Below are 17,825 nucleotides of genomic sequence, written 5' to 3'. Positions count from 1 at the left end.
TAGCACCACGCTGGCCCCTTGCCAACCTGCCATATCTGCCCCCTTATCTACTCAGAATGGTCAAGGTGCCCAGGGCACAGTGTCTCAGTAATTTTCCACAACCTGAGAAAAAGCTATATCTCTCTTGGATGTGGGGAGAGGGCGAGCCCTTGCTCCTGAGGCGTCCTTCTGGCTGTCCTTGCTCTTATAAGGCTGACTGGCTGAGTTTTTGGGTAGAGGGGCTGAGGTTCCCAGCCTGTCTCAGATGGTGCTGAACGTGGCTGGAGATTATGATTGCTTTGGTCTCACCACCCCTCAGAGGATGCCCTGTGGAGAGTCTTGGGTCTGACTGACCTCTGCAGCACCCAGCCCATAGGTCCTTTTAATCAAAATCCTTGCTGGGGCCTGGAAGCTCCTTGAGGGGTCACGTCTCCCACAGGTCTAGGGCTTCAGCACCCAGTACAGGAGCAGGTGTTCATGAACTGAATTATATATTTTTTGCATTAAAAAAAAATTTTTTCAGACAGAGTCTCGCTCTGTAGCACAGGCTGGAGTGCAGTGGCATGATCTCAGCTCACTGCAGACTCTGCCTCCTGGGTTCAAGTGATTCTCCTGCCTCAGCCTCTGGAGTAGCTGGGATTACAGGTGCCCGCCACCACGCCTGGCTTATTTTTGTATTTTTAGTAGAGACAAGGTTTCGCCATATTGCCCAGGCTGGTCTGGAACTCCTGACTTCAGGTGATCCACCCGCCTCGGCCTCCCAAAGTGCTGAGATTACAGGCGTGAGCCACCGGCCTTTTTTTGCATTTAAATCGCACCTCCAGGGGTTAGGAAGCTGTATGCAGTGGTGGTTACTTGTGTAGGTCGAGGCATGGCACTACACAACCTCTTGGGCCTGAGCTTCCCCTTGTTAAATTGGAATAACAATGAAGACGCCTTCCTCATAGGGCTGTCCCAAAAACACCACGAAGAAACACAGGCAGAGTCCTCAGGGAGTGCCTGATCCCACATACGGAGCACCCAGGGGTTGCCCTCTTCATCCCAGAGTCACAGCTCCCACAGTTTCCCAAAATATCACAGGCCGCTAACACAGCACTACCTTCTGTCACACCCTAGTCCTGGTGGGCTAGGGTGGGGGAGATATTAACAGCCAACTTTAAAATCAGACAGAAAAAAAGGTGCTATGGAGACAGGAAGTAATAATTGACCCCAGCTTGGGCAGGGCAGGCTGGGAATAGGAAGTAGATTGGGGTCTTGTTTAGGTAAGAGAAAGACTTCAGTGGCAGACAAAGGAGGAGTAATAAGATCGCTAGGGGGCCCGTGCCCAGCCAATCCACGCATATTCTCACTTAGTCCTTGCAATACCCCCAAGGCGGGTGCTAGGATCACATCCTTTACGCACGCGGAACCTGGGACAGGGATGCGCGAGTAGTCAGGGGGCCTCGCTAGATCGAACCTAAGCTGGGGAAGAGTATTTCTTGTATTTTTAGTAGAAATTCTCAGCCTCGGGGAAGAGTATTTCTTGATGAGGGAAGAGCACGGGGAAGACACTCACGCGCGCACAAACATGTGGGCGGCCGTGGTGTGCCCAGCGCCGTGCTGGCTTCTGGGGACTCCCAGTGTACAAGACGGATAAGGTACCCGGATGGGAAGTGGGAGCCAGTCACAAGCGCACCTAATTTCGGAGAGTGACAAGCACTCTGAAAAGAAAGAACGTAGGGCTGGGGAGGGGACTGGCCAATTTAAGCGGGCAGGAGTCTGTTGGGGGACGGAGACTAGCCTCAGGTCTAGGCCCGTCTTGGGTTGGGGACAGAAGCTGTGCCTAAGTGTGGTGCAGGATGCAACTGCAAAGGAGCGCTTCCGATCGCACTTGATGCTCGCCACGTCCCTGCAAAGTGCTCCCGCCCCCACTCTGTAGATAAGGAAACGGGACGCGCTGCTCGCCGGGCCAGGTGGGGGTGGGACGCTGACTCCCAGCCCAGGGCCTCCCCTGCGCACCCGATTGCGCCTGCGCTGGAGACTCCGGGGGCGTGGCCTCCCTGGTGGGCGGGACCGTGACCACCCAGGTGGGCGGTGCCAGTGGCTCTGGCGGCGGGGCTGGGCGCGCGTCCTGGCTCCGCCCTCTCCCGGGGAAGGGCCTCCAGCAACGGCTTAGCGGTTGGTTTCGGGACGGAACGTTCACGCGGCGGGGGCGGGCGCGCGGGGGAAGAGTTTGCGGCGGCGCCGCTGCCGGCTAACGCGGAGGGGCGCCTGGAGGCGGCGTGGCGTCCGCTCGGGCTCCGACTCCGGTTCTGGCTCTGGCTCTGGCTCTCGCTTCTAGCCCGCGTGCCCGCGCAGTCCCCTCCCCGAGAACCATCCCCTTGCCCCGCCCAGCGTGAGGGGCGCGCGGCCGCCGAGAGACCCCGGAGGCGTAGCCGGCTGCGGAGGTGAAGAGTCGGGAGCGCGAGCTGGGACCGGCGTCTCGGAGGCGCCGCAGGTGAGGGGGCGGGGCAGGCCCGCGGCCCCTGCATCCTGAGCCCCTGGGGACCCCGAGATCCTCAGGATCCGCCTCGGCCCCGGGGCCACCCCCAAGACTCCCTCTCAGCTCTTCCTCTGGAGCCCCTTCCCCCTAGACCCCCTCAGGATCCGCCTGCCCCTCCAGGCCCGCGAACCCCGAAACTCCCAAGATTTTCTCTGGACTCCGAGACCCCCTGAGGACCCCGGCCGCTAGTGGGCCCTGAGAACTGTTGGTTCCGGAAACTCTCGAGGTTCCCTTGGGACTTGCTTCCAGCAGCCTCCTCAGAAGCCCCCAGGCCCGGGGCATCTTCCTGGGGGGAACCGTGGGTCCCAGTGTCCTTAGTCCCGCTAGACCTCGGGCCCCCGTGCCGCCCACCCTGAGGCTCCCTCTCCGACCTGATCTCAGGGCTAGGTGTCTCCAACTTGAGGTCCCTGGACCTGCCGGGCGTGGGTGGAAGTGTTCCCAGGGCTGGTGATAACTTAAGATGGTAACAGCGCGCCCGACGACCACCTCCTAAGCTGCGGTCCCCGCGCCTACAGGTGCAGGGCCGGGTTTAACTTTAAATGCTCTGCTGAGACTCAGGTGGCCGCACAGGACAGTCTATAGATCAGGAGACCTGAAGTGGCCGAGGGCGGCTGAACCGGGGAGGGAGCGAGTTAGGGCACATGGGGACGCTTTTAGGTTGTTTACTCCTCTTAATGTTTTCATTTAAGGAACTAACTTTTTTTTTTTTTTTTGAATGCCTGATAGGCTTCAGGTATTGACACTGGAAATAGAAATGACACGGTCCCTGATGTCAGGGCCTAGGGACCCCGGGGCATAAGACAAGTAGGTCGGTTTTACCTGGAGGAAGCTGTGTCGCCGCTGACAGGGAACCCATCCGGGTGGGCATGGGACTCTGGGAAGGGGTGGGATTCTGGGGAAGGAGTGGGTGTTAAGGAGGGCGTTTAGGAGTCGTGGGGAGGAGGTGCTAAGTAGCAGGTGAGCTGATTCTTGAAGGTTGAGCTAGAGAAGTTTGCCAGGGTCGTTCCAGGCAAAGTTCCAGGGGACAGCCAGTATGTCACAAGGCAGAGAGGCTCTGCCATAGCACAGCACACAGTGTTGGAAGGCGGGAGGTGTGGCTGGAGTGCACCTAATGAAGGTGGCGTGGGAGTGAATGCTAACTGCAGAGAACCCAGCTTTGCACCCGGAGGCCCACCGTGCCCTTGGCCCTTTCTTGAACGACTGCCCCTGCCATTGTCCCTAGAAATGATCCAGCTGAGCTGAAGGAAGGTGGGAGGTGGTCGGGGGGGAGAAGTGAGGGAAGTGTCTAAGTAGAGACCTGGAATGGGAGAAGCTGGCACTTTCGCAGAGTGCTGGGTTTGAGGTGGGAGCGACAAGAAGGAGGATGTGATTCTGAGAGCCAGTCAGGACCAAAGCATGCCCAGTTTAAGCTGAGTGGAGGGTTTGGTACTTCAAGGGAGTGGGTGACCATTGAAGGGCTTCGGGAGGAGAGGGGCGGGAGTTGGTGTGTTTTTCAAAGATCCATATGGCTGTGCTGGGGAGACTTTTTTGGAGGAAGCAAGACCCTATGAGATGGGGGTGACCTGGACCAAGGCGGTGGTAGTGGGGGACTGTGGCTTCCTGGAACAGGGCTAAGCTTCTGAAAGCCCAGGCGCAGAAGACTGGTTCCTCCTCTTTCCTGTCTGAGCCTGGGGACTGAACTTTTAAGTGAGGTTTTTGTCCTATTACCATAGGGCCTGTGGTCGTCTTAGTGCTTCAGGGTGACTGTGTGCATCACCATAGACTAATGACCACACAGGATGCAGTGGGGTAGGGTGAGTAGAGGTTGAGTCTCCCAGGTGGGCCAGGACCATGCTGGGCTAGGGGTCCTGAAGAGAACCCGTGTGTGGAAAAAACACCCAACGTGCTTTTTCTATTCTCTCACTCAACAACAATCAACAGAATTGTCTTCTGTGACCAAATGTGGGGAGAGGTTTCTCCCTACCACTAAGTGGACAATCGTTTGTGCAAGAGACGCCAACTGGGTATCTTCCAATTCAGTTCTGACACTGTCTACCTGGAGATAGCATCAAATCCCACAAGTTAAGGGCTCCGTCCCCAAGACTGCCCTCCACCCCTTTGGACACCAGTCACAAGCCTGGGCCTCTGGAACTTCTGATCCATCAGCTTCAAGTTGGGGTTCCCATGACCCTTCCTTAGGTTTGATTAATTTGCCGGTCGTGGTGGCTCATGCCTGTAATCCTAGCACTTTGGGAGGCTGAGGTGGGTGGATCACCTGAGGTCAGAAGTTTGAGACCAGCCTGGCCAACATGGCAGAACCCCATCTCTACTAAAAATACAAAAAATTAGCTGGGCATGGTGGTGTGCACCTGTAATCTCAGCTACTCAGGAGGCTGAGGCACGAGAATCCCTTGAACCTGGAAGGCTGAGGTTGCAGTGAGCAGAGATTGTGACACTGCCCTCCAGCCTGGGAGATAGAGCAAGACTTTGTCTCAAAAAAAAAGAAAAAAAAATTGCTGTAGAACAGCTCACAAACACTCATGTTTACTGATTTGTTATAAAAGATATTGCAAAGGACACAGATGAGAAGATGAATAGGGTGAGGCGTGGGGGATGTTGTGCAGAGCTTGCATGCCCTCCCCGGGTCATACCATCCTCCAAAAACCTCCACATGTTTCTCTTTCTCTCTCAGGAAGTTCTCAGAACCCGACCTTTTGGGCCTTTTATGGAGACTTCTAAAGCATGTAGGCATGCTTAATTAAACTGTTGGTCTTTGGTGATCAACAAAATCTTTAGCCCCCTCTTGCCCGGGTTAGTGGGTGGGGCTGAAAGTTCCAAGGATCTAATCCTGCCTTGGTCTTTCTGGTGATAAGCACCCTTCTGAAGCTACCCAGGGCCTGTCTGCGTCAGTCAGCTCATTAGCATACAAAATGACAGCACTTTGGAGATTCCAAGGATTCTAGGAGTAATAAGACAGGAAACAGGATGAAGACCCAATAGAGATTTCAACAAAATGGAAAGCTGTTGGAGGGGAGACAAGTTCAGATGTGTCAGAAATTTCCCTCTGGCAACTATGTGGGATTAGAGGACTAGAGGGTCTGGAACTGGAAGCAGGTGCTTTTCAGTGTTAGACATGTCCTGAGGGCCTCTTTTTTTTTTTTTTGAGATGGAGTTTCGCTCTTGTCGCCAGGGCTGGAGTGCAATGGTACAGTCTCGGCTCACTGCAACCTCTGCCTGCCAGATTCAAGGAATTCTCCTGCCTCAGCCTCCCAAGTAGCTGGGATTACAGGTGCCCGTCACCTTGCCCAGCTAATTTTTTGTATTTTTAGTAGAGACGGGGTTTCACTGTGTTGGCCAGGCTGGTCTCAAATTCCTGATCTCAGGGTGATCCACTCGCCTCAGCCTCCCAAAGTGTGGGATTACAGGTGTGAGCCACCGTGCCCAGCCAAGTTGTGAAGGCTTTTAAGACTGTGGCAGACGGGGCCGGGCGGGGTGGCTCAAGCCTGTAATCCCAGCACTTTGGGAGGCCGAGATGGGCGGATCACTAGGTCAGGAGATCGAGACCATCCTGGCTAACACGGTGAAACCCTGTCTCTACTAAAAAATACAAAAAATTAGCCGGGTGAGGTGGTGGGCGCCTGTGGTCCCAGCTACTCGGGAGGCTGAGGCAGGAGAATGGCATAAACCCGGGAGGCGGAGCTTGCAGTGAGCTGAGATCCGGCCACTGTACTCCAGCCTGGGCGACAGAGCCAGACTCAGTCTCAAAAAAAAAAAAAAGACTGTGTCCGACGGTATGGATTAAACAGATTAGGAAGAAAAATCTACAGGACTTGTTTGTTGAAGTCTTGAGTTAGGTGAGGGAGAGAGGGACTCTGGGATAACTGCACAGTGGAACTTCCTGTGGTAACTCAGATGTAATGACTGCTGTCCAGTATTCACTGGCTGCTTGTGGCTGCCGACCACCAAAAAATGACTCGTGTGACAGAGCTGTTTTATTTAATTTTATTTAATTAGCTTTATTTAATTTTAATTAAATCTAGGCCGCATTCCCCGTCACACATCTAGGGTGCAGTAGGAAGTACACTGTTCCAGGCTTTGTTCTTTTATTCCATTTAAAGCTTCCAGCAACCTTAGGAGGTATAAGATATTCTTTTCTTTGTAGAAAAGGTAAATAGTCTCAGGAATGAGTCTTTGCCCAGGTAGTAAGGATTTCAGCCAGTACTGATTTGTTGGCCAGGCTCTTGCTCCTATGTCCTACCTCCTTCCCCCAAGGAGCCTGCAGCGTCTCCTTGTCAGGAAAATGCCCTCCTCTTGAGTGGTGGCATTGTTCCTCCATGTGGCCCTCCTTATCTGTTCCCACCCCGCCAAGCTAACAGGGACAGTTGGGTGATAAGCACACTGTCCCGGGGCTGGTCTTTTTCCTGAGGCTGCTCTGCCTACTGCCTCATCTGTCTGCCTAATGGCAACTCTTTCTTTCAGCATTTCTGGGGAACGAAAAACTATAGAAAACAAAGCTCTGTGCCTTATTTGTAACAATTTGGTGGTACAGAGGTAGAAATGAGTGCCTTAAAGTGTTGGGGTCACAGTGGACCAGACAATGCCCGGGCCAGTGGGAAGAATATGGGACATGAGCCAGGAGTTACTCTATAGCTTGTTCCCAGCCCCGTGGGGGAAGTTGACGAAGTCACTGCTTCTCAGTCTCAATTTTCACTTCTGAAAAATTAGGGCATTTGGTTTCATGTAACCTTTAAGATCCTGCCCGCTCTGAAATTCTGTCATTTTAAATTTTGTTGAAGGTTTACCTTCTAGAACACGTCTTACGTATCCTTTCGAGGTGGGGTAAAGGCAGGTGGGTCCATAAGCCCCTGGCCTCTGTCTTGGCATGTTTTAACATTGGCTTGTTAAGTAACACGTTTATTTGAGTTAATGTGTCCCATCTGGTGGACTAACTGTATGTAAAACGTTGAATGTTTTAGTGGATGGCAGAGTTCCGTGTAAAATATCAGGTATATTTGTTTGCCATTTCAAGCTGCACTGATGTTAGGAGGGAAGGCGCAAGAATATGTAACACACAACTTGGGGCTGGCCTGTTGGAAAGGTTCGGTGCTGGCCTTGGCCAGGTTGTGGGTCATAGTCACCACCTCATTGGGTTATTGAGAGGGTTAACTGAGATAGTGCGTTAAAACGCTTAGCATTTTCCCTTGAATCTCTATTAAGGGCTGAAAAAGTGGCAGTAATTAATGTTGCTCTTTGAATTAATTTGTGACCAAATTAAACTAAATTTGAATTAGATTGTTTTTCTAGTGGTAGGTTTTGCTGTTTTCCTGTATGTCCAAGCAGCTCTGTTTGGTGGGACTGGTTTCAGGAATCCAATTAACTTATTTCCATCGTTACAAAATAAGACATTTTTTCCATTAAGTTCAACGGAATAAAAAGTGATTGGTTAAGTGGAGTACGTTCAGATTAAGGGTTCGTATTTTCTGTAAATTGAAGAAAATAACTCATCCTGAAGATCCCTTATTATTAGTAATGGCTGAAATTAAGTTTTACCAGAACCATGATTACATTGAAAGTAGTTGTGGTGACTGCTTTGGAAAAGTGGTGCTGGCGTGAGGCGGTTGAGTAACAGATTGTGCGCTTTATTGAGCACCTTTCAGGTATGCGTCTCCCTTGTAAGTCTGCAGCAGTCCAGTCGGTCCTGTGCATGTTGGAATCCCCATTTAGGAGACGGGGAAACAGGTTTAGAGAGGTCTACCTGGCTGGGGAAACGGTGGCGTCTCCTTGTCTCCAGGTCCTGTGTTTTCTCCACCTTAGTCCTAATGCTGCTTCAGGTGGAGTTGTGGTTTCAAGACTAAGCCTCTCCTTTGCAGTTCCAGAAGCTTAATTTTTTGCCCATTTGTGCCTTGTTTCCAGTGCAGGTGAACCTAGTCATGCTAATCACACTCACCTGTCAGCTAGGTCGCAGATGATTCATTTGTGGTTGGAAATATGATTGCCACATGTGCTTGAAGACTGTTGCTCAGTTGCTCGGTGATTTTTTTTTTTTTTTTTTTTTTGAGATGGAGTCTTGCTCTGTTGCCCAGTGTGGAGTGCAGTGGCACGATCTCGGCTCACTGCAACCTCTGCCTTCCGGGTTCAAGCGATTCTCCTGTGTTAGCCTCCAGAGTAGCTGGGATTACAGGTGCACACCACCACACCCGGCTAATTTTTGTATTTTTATTAGAGACACAGTTTTACCATGTTGACCAGGCTGGTCTCGAACTCCTGACTTCAGGTGATTCGGCCGCCTTGGCCTCCCAAAGTGCTGGGATTACAGGTGTGAGCCTCCACACCCAGCCTTGCTCAGGCTGCCACACTCTTCCGCCTCTCCCAAGCCTACATGGGAGACCTGATTGCTGTGAAAAAGGAAGTTTGTGGGAATCGTATCTAGAATGAAGGGAGAGGAGGATATTAATGAGCAGGGTCTGGCCATTGAGCTTCCATGGCATGCAGTCATCTGTCATGCTGAGGGTCATGCTGGGAAGGGCTTGCTTGAAGGCTCCCCATCTTCCAGACCTGCCTTGGTATAGTCAGAATGCAGTGGATAGATTCTGGCCTCCTTTAAGGACATTCCAGTCCTTAAAATCCTCCCTGGCTACACAGATGAAATTTAGTATTTCCAAGCCTCTTGTCTCCTGTCAGTAGCACATTTATAAATGGTTTCTTAGTGTGAGGCACTTTTGTAACAGTGGCAGTAGTAATATTGGAACTAATAGCCTACTGTGTTGCTGGGCTTTGCTCTAAGGGCTCAACATAAATCAACTCATTTGTAGTCACAGCGACCTTGTCTGACTTTGCAAATTCTGCGTTCATTTTTTTATCACTCTGTGGGTTGACTACAGGTGAGTTAAAGGTCAGCATTCGGAAACTTTGCCGAATAAACGTGATACCACTCACTCCTGTGTGAGATGGATGTAGTTTGAGCATATGTTTACTCTAGTCCCTCTTGCTTCATTGTAATCAGATGCTGCTTGAACACTCTTTATCTCCCTGCTTTTTGAAACTGCTCAAAGCCCATGTGATCATCTGTTTATAGAAAGAAATTAAGCTTGGCTGGGTGCAGTGGCTCACACCTGTAATCCTAGCACTTTGGGAGGCTGAGGCAGGTGGATCGCTTGAGGTCAGGAGTTCGAGACCAGCCTCTGACCAACATGGTGAAACCTGTCTCTACTAAAAAACCACAAACTTATCCGGGCATGGTGGCGTGTGCCTGTAATCCCAGCTACTTGGAAGGCTGAGGCAGGAGAATTGCTTGAACCCAGGAGGTGGAGGTTGCAGTGAGCTGAGATTGTGCCATTGCACTCTAGCCTGGGCAACAAGAGCGAGACTCCGTCTCAAAAAAAAAAAAAAAAAAAAGTTTTCTGAAAGGATACTTTTGAGGATCCCACAATCTTGACACTTCCAGTTGATGGTTGTGCTTGTTAAGTGAAAATATAGCTTGTAATGGAAAGCGAGTAATTTAAGGTTTTTTTGTTATGCCACTTTTAATCATTACAGTTCTTGACACACATTCCCCTCTCCCCACAGACTGTCGTGATGTTGGTTCATTCGTCTGTCTGCTCTGTTTTCTTTGGCACTCTGGGCTTCTCCCTGTCCCACCAGGGTTTAGACAGCCACAGCCTATTTGCTAGCTCAGCGCCAGGCCCAGGCCCAGGTCCCTGCCCAGCAGGTTCTTCTGCCAGGCTCGCTGGGGTCACTCATACAGTTGTGGCCCAAGGCAGCCTTGCTTTTGTGTTGGTGGATGGTACCTCGGCTGCCCACCAAGTGGCAGGGCAGAGTTCCACTGGGACAGGCTCTGTGGTAAAGGGTGTGTCAGACTTGTACTTGCTTCCCATTATCCCATTTGCTGATATCTCAGTGGCCCGAAAGTCATGTGGCTAAGCCTGGAGTCTGTGAGGGGCTGTAGAAGGGTGTGGCTGCCAGCAGGCATGAGAGGGGCGGGGCCGTTAACATCCTCCCACAGTAGGGTTGTGAGGTACTTTGTTTTACTGCCTGTAAATAACAAGTTCGATTTTGGTAGCTTATATTTTTCATTGAACTCTGTTTGATGAACGTTTATGTAGTGCTGGATGCCAGGGATTGAAGAATACGACCGTCTCTAGCTACTCTGTGCTAGTTTATAAAATGCTAGTGATCTCAAGTTCTAAGCAGATAGCATCCTGGTAAGAGTTTGGCTTTGGATTAAAAAAGACAGGAACTGCTTATAAGAATCTCTGCTGGGGCCAGATTTTGCTTTCAGAAATGCTGATAGGTCCTTGAAAAAAGAGAAGGGTTGCTATGATGACTTGGCTCTGGGCCTGCAAACCATGCTGACGACATAGTCACCAAGGAAACCAAGAGATGCAGCGTCTGAAAGGCCTCCAAAGGGTTTTGTTACTGTTGTCTAGGATCTGATTGGCTTAGATGGTGTCTGGATGGGAGCAGAACGCTGGAGCTTGCTGTCCTGCTGAAACTTCGAGGACCTGGTGCTGAGTGCTTTGGAGATCACCTTACTTGGATTTTGATTTAAAAACAAGGGGGAGATTTAGGGTAATTTCTAGGTTATTGTGAGATTTGACTCTGATGTTTATGCTGCTGTAAAACAGGAAATGAGGTAATGTCTTTAAACATGTAGTGTGATAATGAACTGTAAATGTCTAAATATGGGCAACTGTGCAGTTGAGGTTGCAGAGTTACTGTGTTGAGTTTTTATATAATTGGGTACTTCCCATCTGCCTATTGAGGTTGAACTCTGTGTGGTTCTGTTTGAAATACTGTCTGAGGAGCCAGTACCAGACTTGCAGTTCAGGCTGAGAGAGAGGTTTGGAGCACTTACGCCAGCCACAAACCACCCAGGAGTGCAAGCTGTGGCCTGTTATGTAAGTGTTAGGAATAGCGATACCTTGTTCTTTTGGGAAACTTTGAAATCACTTAATTTCGGAGTTAAATATAGCCTGCAAAAGTTTAATTTGTTCATACTGTTTTTGAAGATGTGTAAATGCAATATTTAGGTTTTGAATTTGTAACTATAATCGCATATATATGGAGAATCAAAAGCAGTTGAACAGTAGTTGAAAGAACTAGAGGTAGATTTTGAAAGTTCTTTACTGTGGTAACAGTTTTGGGCATGTGGTTTTTTTAGGTCACTGGTTGACCAGTATGTGTTTAAAAAATATTCTAAAATGTCATGTACAGAAGGCTGAGCTAAACAAGCCCTTCTCATAGACAGGGAGGAGTAACTATTTGGAAGCGATGTGGATGATTTTGGGGGGGCAGGAGTGGGGGCACTTGGATTAGTCAGCTGATGAGCCCTCTTATCGTCCCCTTCCAAATAGGATTGAACAGGAGTGGCTCCTGAGTCCTGCCCCGCAGCAGGAGGCCAGGAAGGGAAGTGCCGGGCAGCCTCCTCCACAGGCCAGAGCCTGAGCTGTTGGACTCAGCAGTTCCAACTTTCAGAGCACTTTCATACAGAGGCCTGAGCTTTCCAAACTCAGCGCATTAGCAAGAATCCATGTTTTATAGTTGGTAAAACTAAGGATTGGTGAACAGTTAAATCAGTCATTGAAATCTAAGGGATGGGGTCCAGAGTTGCTTATATTATTAACATATGGTGGAGGGATTCTGTTATACAGTGGAGAAACTCAACATTTGTTACTTTCCTTAGAAAGTATCTAGTAGATTAAAAAAACAAAAACGATGAGTTTGAGGATTGATGTTAACTCCTCGGTGGGAAGAAGGGTCAGTGTTAGGGCCCAGACTGCCAGCCTTTCCCTGGGGCAGGTCACAGGCATCTGTGAGCCTGGCTTTCTTTGCCTGTGGACTGTGGTTTCTTGGCATTTGGGGGAAGGTCGCAGACATGTTTGGGAATTGATGGAAGCTGTGAACTCTCCCTGGGAAAATGTATGCATGGACTTAGGCAGTTGTGTACATTTTCAGGGAATAACCAGGATCCCATTTAGCTCTGCGATCTAATGATGCTTATGGACTGATTAAGCCTTGTTTCCTTACCCTGGAAAATTACTTTTGATGGCCTGATTCTAGTGGCGGGGTGTGTGTGTGCGCGAGTGAAGATTACACATGTGAAAAAGTGATTTTTCAGCCAGTCGCCGTGGATCACACCTGTAATCCCAGCACTTTGGGAGGCCGGGGCAGGTGGATCATGAGGTCAAAGATCGAGACCATCCTGGCTAACATGGTGAAATCCCATCTCTATTAAAAATACAAAAATTAGCTGGGTGTGGTGGTGTGGGCCTGTGCCACTGCACTCCAGCCTGGCGACAGAGCGAGACTCCGTCTTAAAAAAAAAAAGGTAATTTTTCTTTTTCTTCCTTTCTTTCTTCTTTTCTTCTTCTTCTTCTTCTCCTCCTCCTCCTCCTTCTCCTTCTCCTTCTTCTCCTTCTCCTTCTCCTCCTCCTTCTCCTTCTCCTCCTCCTTCTTCTCCTTTTTTTTTTTTTTCTTTTAAGACAGGGTCTCACTCTGCTGCCCAGGCTGGAGTGCAGTGGCACACTCGTGGTTCACTGCAGCCTCAACCTCCTGGGCTCAGGTGATTTTACCATTCGGCCTTCCAAGTAGCTGGGGCTACAGATGAGCACCACCATGTTTGGCTAATTTTTGTACTTTTTGTAGAGATAGGGTTTCCCCATGATGTTGCCCAGGCTGGACTTGAACTTCTGGGCTCAAGGGATCCTCCCGCCGCAGCCTCCCAAAGTGCTGGGATTACAGATGTGAGCCACCGTACTCTGCCGAAGTAATTTTCTGTCAGTGCTGATTCGGATGTGGCAAAGCAAGCCCCGACGCGTTCTGCTGACCACTTTTCTGGAAAGCGGTTTGGTAGTGTGTGCTAAGATACTTTACAGTGTTCATACTCTCTAACTCAGCAGTTCTTCTCAGAAATCTCTCCTAAATAAGTAATTTCACAGTATACAGGCTTTGTGCACCAAGTTGGTCGTCAGAGTGTTATACTGACGTTCTGCATGAAAGATGTGTCAGTAAGACACATACATGTACATTACACTTACATTTATGAATAGTTTTTAATAACATAAGGGAGATATATTTATTTTAATGCATGAAAAAGTAGGATATGCACTGTGTTCTCAAATGATGTCAACACTTTTGTTTGTTTATTTATTTTTGAGACAGAGTCTTGCTCTGTTGCCCAGGCTGGAGTGCAGTGGCGTGATCTTAGCTCACTGCAACCTCGACCTCCTGGGTTCAAGATATTCTCCTGCCTCAGCCTCCCTTGTAAACAATTTTAAAAGAGAGTAGAGAGAATATATAAATGTTAACAGTTAATGCTCAGAGGCCATAGGATTAGAGGCAAAACTTTATTTTTCTGTCTTTTTCCTTGCTTACAGTAGGTATTATTTCTAGAATTGGGGTAAAATGTGATTTTGGAAAATTTTTATTTTTTATTTTTGAAACGAGGTCTCACTCTTGCTCAGGCTGGAGTGGCGTGACATGGCCACAGCTCCTTGCAGTCTCGACCTCCCAGGCTCAGGCGACCCACCCACCTCAGCCTTCCTAGTAGCTGGGACTACAGGCATGCACCACCATGCCTGGCAAATTTTTAAAAATTTTTTATAGAGACAAGATCTTGCTGTATTGCCCAGGCCAATCTTGAACTCCTGAGCTCAAGCAGTCTGCCTTGGCCTCCCAAAATGCTGGGATTACAAGCTGGGATTACCACATCTGATCTGATTTTGGAAAAACTAAAGAATATGGAGATAGCTTGGTGATAGAGACCCAGATGGTTTGGGATTTCTATTTTTTTCTTTTTTTTTTTCTTTTTTTTTTTTTTTGAGGCGGAGTCTTCACTCTGTCCCCCAGGCTGGAGTGCAGTGGCACCATCTCGGCTCACTGCAAGCTCCGCCTCCCGGGTTCGCACCATTCTCCTGCCTCAGCCTCCCGAGTAGCTGGGACTACAGGCGCCCGCCACCGCGCCCGGCTAATTTTTTGTATTTTAGTAGAGACGGGGTTTCACCTTGTTAGCCAGGATGGTCTCGATCTCCTGACCTCGTGATCCGCCCGCCTCGGCCTCCCAAAGTGCAGGGATTACAGGCGTGAGCCACCGCGCCTGGCCTCTATTTTTATATAAGGTAAGAATTGGCTTTTTACTTGGATGACTTCTTTCGACTGGATTTCAGTAAGGCTGAGGGGAGGACTGGTGCCTTGGAGCGGGTGCTGATGCTGAGAAAGGGCCATGCTCCAGCCCAGTGCTGTGCGCCTTAGAGCACTCGTTGGCTTCCTCTGCAAAACCACCTTTGGCTTCGCTTTGTTGTACTGGTTACTGTGTTTTGCTTCTGTGATAAGTCATCTGTGTTCATGTGCACTGGAAATTCTTCTAGAGCAGTGTCCCAAGAGACAGCGAAACCCCCAGCCTGGAGCCCACGGGGCCCACCCCTCCATCTGCGCCTGTGTGTGCGTTTTCCAACAGCGAGAGTCCAGCTAGCCTGATGAGTCACGTGAGACGAGGAATGGTGGCTTAGGAAACATTTTGGATGTGCGTCATTTGCATATGACATTTTTCAGATATTCTAATTTAAATAAAGATCGAGGACCTTCGATTTTAATTCTAGCCTTAACTCTCTTCCAGGGTACAAATAAAAACTTTGACCTGGGAAATAGAAGTCACTTCTGACTAATTTTTCCCTTCAGAATTCACAGATGGATTCAGTGGAGAAGACAACAAATAGAAGTGAACAAAAATCCAGGTAATTAAAGGCAGCTCTGCCTTCAAGCAGCTTCATTGACTTCATCTAGCGTCTGTCGGGAGTCTGCGTACCTGTTCTTTAGTACCTGCAAAGGCCAAAGTGAAATGGAAATACTGGGGCATGAGGGAACCTTGAGGGCCATTTTCCACCCTTGACTTCAATGTAAGGAACATTCCAGTAGGCAGTTTTCTGCCCAGTCTCCAAACCAAGCAACATGTCATTAGAGGGGTCACGTCTAGAACTGGCAGTGTCAGGCTTCCTCAGAAAGAACTCTTTGACTACAGATGGACAGCAGGCTGTGTTTGCTGTAAAGTGAAGCACGATAAAGAGGCACTTACTGTAGAATGGTTTGGGAGTGGTGGGCGGCAGAAAACCAGCATTTGCCAGTAACTTTCTTATCCGTCACTGCAAGGAGGGGTCATTTTGTCATCATCATTTGTGTTCATAAGCTGTGTGCAGCTTCAAAGGAATGAAAATTGCTGAACTTCTGTTTCACAAATATGTATCACTTAAACATGAGCTTAACACTGGGCAACTTAAGACGCATGAGACACAGCTGTCCCACATCCTTTAAGGAATAAGGGTAGAACGTGAAATAGATACACGGAGAAGGATACACAGGCTGACTCCCCGCAGTGTAAGAGGGGACTCTGTGTGTGTGTGTGTGTGTGTGTGTGTGTGTGTACAGCACAAGGCCTGAACTCGCAGAGAGTTCCAGACTTTGTGTTTGCAGTGTTTCCGCTTTGACTTTCGTTCTCTCGCTTCCTTGTTTTCAAGTAGAAAGTTTTTAAAAAGCCTCATCCGGAAACAGCCTCAGGAGCTGCTCCTGGTTATTGGGACTGGTGTCAGCGCAGCAGTGGCCCCGGGAATCCCTGCCCTTTGCTCGTGGAGAAGCTGCATCGAGGCCGTCATTGAGGCTGCAGAGCAGCTGGAGGTGCTGCACCCCGGAGACGTCGCCGACTTCCGGAGGAAAGTGACAAAGGACCGGGACCTGTTGGTTGTCGCCCATGATCTGATCCGGAAGATGTCACCTGTAAGTGTCAGACAAGTACCTCTGGTTTCTTGGGGACAGCTTGGTTCTGCACCAGGTTGGATGAGTCTGTGAACCTAATGTTAAACTCTGCAGGCCTAACTTGCGTTCAGTGTTCAGCAGAGTCAGGCTGATGAGCCAGAAATCCTTGAGTCCATTGGAGTGTCGTCTTTTAAAATTGAGGGAATGCCAGGCACAGTGCAGTGTGGGGCTCCTAAAGTAACTCCTATTAAATAGAGCCTTGACTGTGTGAGATGGTCTCAGGGAGATGGTCCAGCTGCACTCAGTATGAACCTTGGGATTGTATGTTCACTTAGTAAAGGGATATCCCTTAGGCATGTTTGGTGTAAGCAGGCCAGCCATATTTCTTCAGATGACAAGTGCTTCCTAGAAAACATTTGAAGATGGGAGAAGTTCCAGCTTCTTTGTCTGCGGTGGAGATGATCTAGTCGAGAGGAGAAGCACTGATGATGCAGGAGCTATTCCTGAGTGAGGCCCTGGGGCCGATGGGTCTGGTGCAGGGGGAGGTGCGGCAGGCCATTGTTGTCCCAGGTCAGCCCAGGTGTGGGCATAAAGGCTGGGAAGCTGGACCCTGTGGCTGGGGCTCTTGGCAGGTGCTGTCTTCTTCTACTCTTGTATTTACTGAAGAGGCACAGTCACCATCTGAGAGGAGGAGATGTTGGAGGTTTGAACAGAGGAGAGAGCAGGGAAAAGAGAGCTCGTCACCAAGGAGAGTGGAGAGTTGAGGTTGACTGTGAAAAGAGACCTTAAACCACATGGCTTCATGTGAGCACCTTTATACTTCCCACCTGGAGACCCGGGTGGGCAGTCCGAGGAGAAAACAGTGGCTGGGCAGGGCTCCTCTTTGCTGGCTCTGCCACCCTCAGCAGGCAGCTTCTGTCTGGTGCTCTGTGGGCAGCTGTAAATGGCATGCGTGCGCAGGGAGTGCGTGCAGGAGGGAAGCGCGGGGAGGGGAGGAAGTGAGGGCTTCAAGGGCCACCACCGAAGTCATATACACCACTTCTGTTTCATCTCATTGGCCAGTTTTACCTAGGGCTGCACCTAGCTTTGCCAGAGCTTGAGGAGTGTTTTTAGTTAGGTGACTCAGCCACACGTGGATGTTTTATTAATAAGGGACAACTCATCACAGGCCAGGAGTTGGAAATTTATGGCCTTGTTTGGGCCTGGTTTTACAAATGAGGTTCTGACAGGCAGCCACACCCTTTCATTTACTATAGTATGTGGCTGCTTTCATGCCTCCAGGCTGAGGTGAGTAGTTAAAAGAGAGACTTTATGGCCCACAAGACCTAAAATAGTTCCTCTCTGGCTCTTACAGACAACTTTTGCTCACCCTTCCTAGGAAGGAGAAGGGAGGAGTTGAAGGGAGGGCAGGGAAGGGTAGTGGGGTCGCTGGGCAGCTCTGAGGGCCCTCATTGTCCTTCACGTGAAGAGAGGCCGTTTGTCTAGAATGAGAATCGTTTGTCTTGAAAACAGATAGGTGAGCGTCATTCAGCTCTTCTGCTCACTTTTGCGTGTTTTTGAAAACCTCCATCAGGAAGTGTTGAGGTGAGGCCGTTGACACAGC

The 17,825-nt window shown here is 49.6% G+C and overlaps 1 protein-coding gene across 2 annotated transcripts in view; it reads left to right on the top strand.

Moving 5' to 3' along the window:
- The first annotated feature begins 2,106 nt into the window (after positions 1-2,106).
- FAM118A (family with sequence similarity 118 member A) overlaps positions 2,107-17,825 on the top strand; it is a 32,889-nt gene continuing 17,170 nt past the window's right edge. The window contains exons 1-3 of one of the 2 annotated variants that reach the window (XM_025400461.1): positions 2,107-2,455; positions 15,155-15,210; positions 15,991-16,243. In XM_025400461.1, coding sequence (XP_025256246.1) covers positions 15,164-15,210; positions 15,991-16,243 — 300 coding nt within the window. In that variant the 5' untranslated portion in view covers positions 2,107-2,455; positions 15,155-15,163. Of the gene's footprint in view, positions 2,456-14,975; positions 15,000-15,154; positions 15,211-15,990; positions 16,244-17,825 lie in introns of those variants that run through there. The other variant, XM_025400462.1, reaches the window with a different exon arrangement.

The sequence above is a fragment of the Theropithecus gelada genome, chromosome 10, assembly GCF_003255815.1.
Source record: "Theropithecus gelada isolate Dixy chromosome 10, Tgel_1.0, whole genome shotgun sequence".
NCBI classification, from domain to species: domain Eukaryota; kingdom Metazoa; phylum Chordata; class Mammalia; order Primates; family Cercopithecidae; genus Theropithecus; species Theropithecus gelada.
The sequence above is the reverse complement of the archived record's forward strand: the minus strand, read 5'-3'. Positions and strand labels throughout refer to the sequence as shown.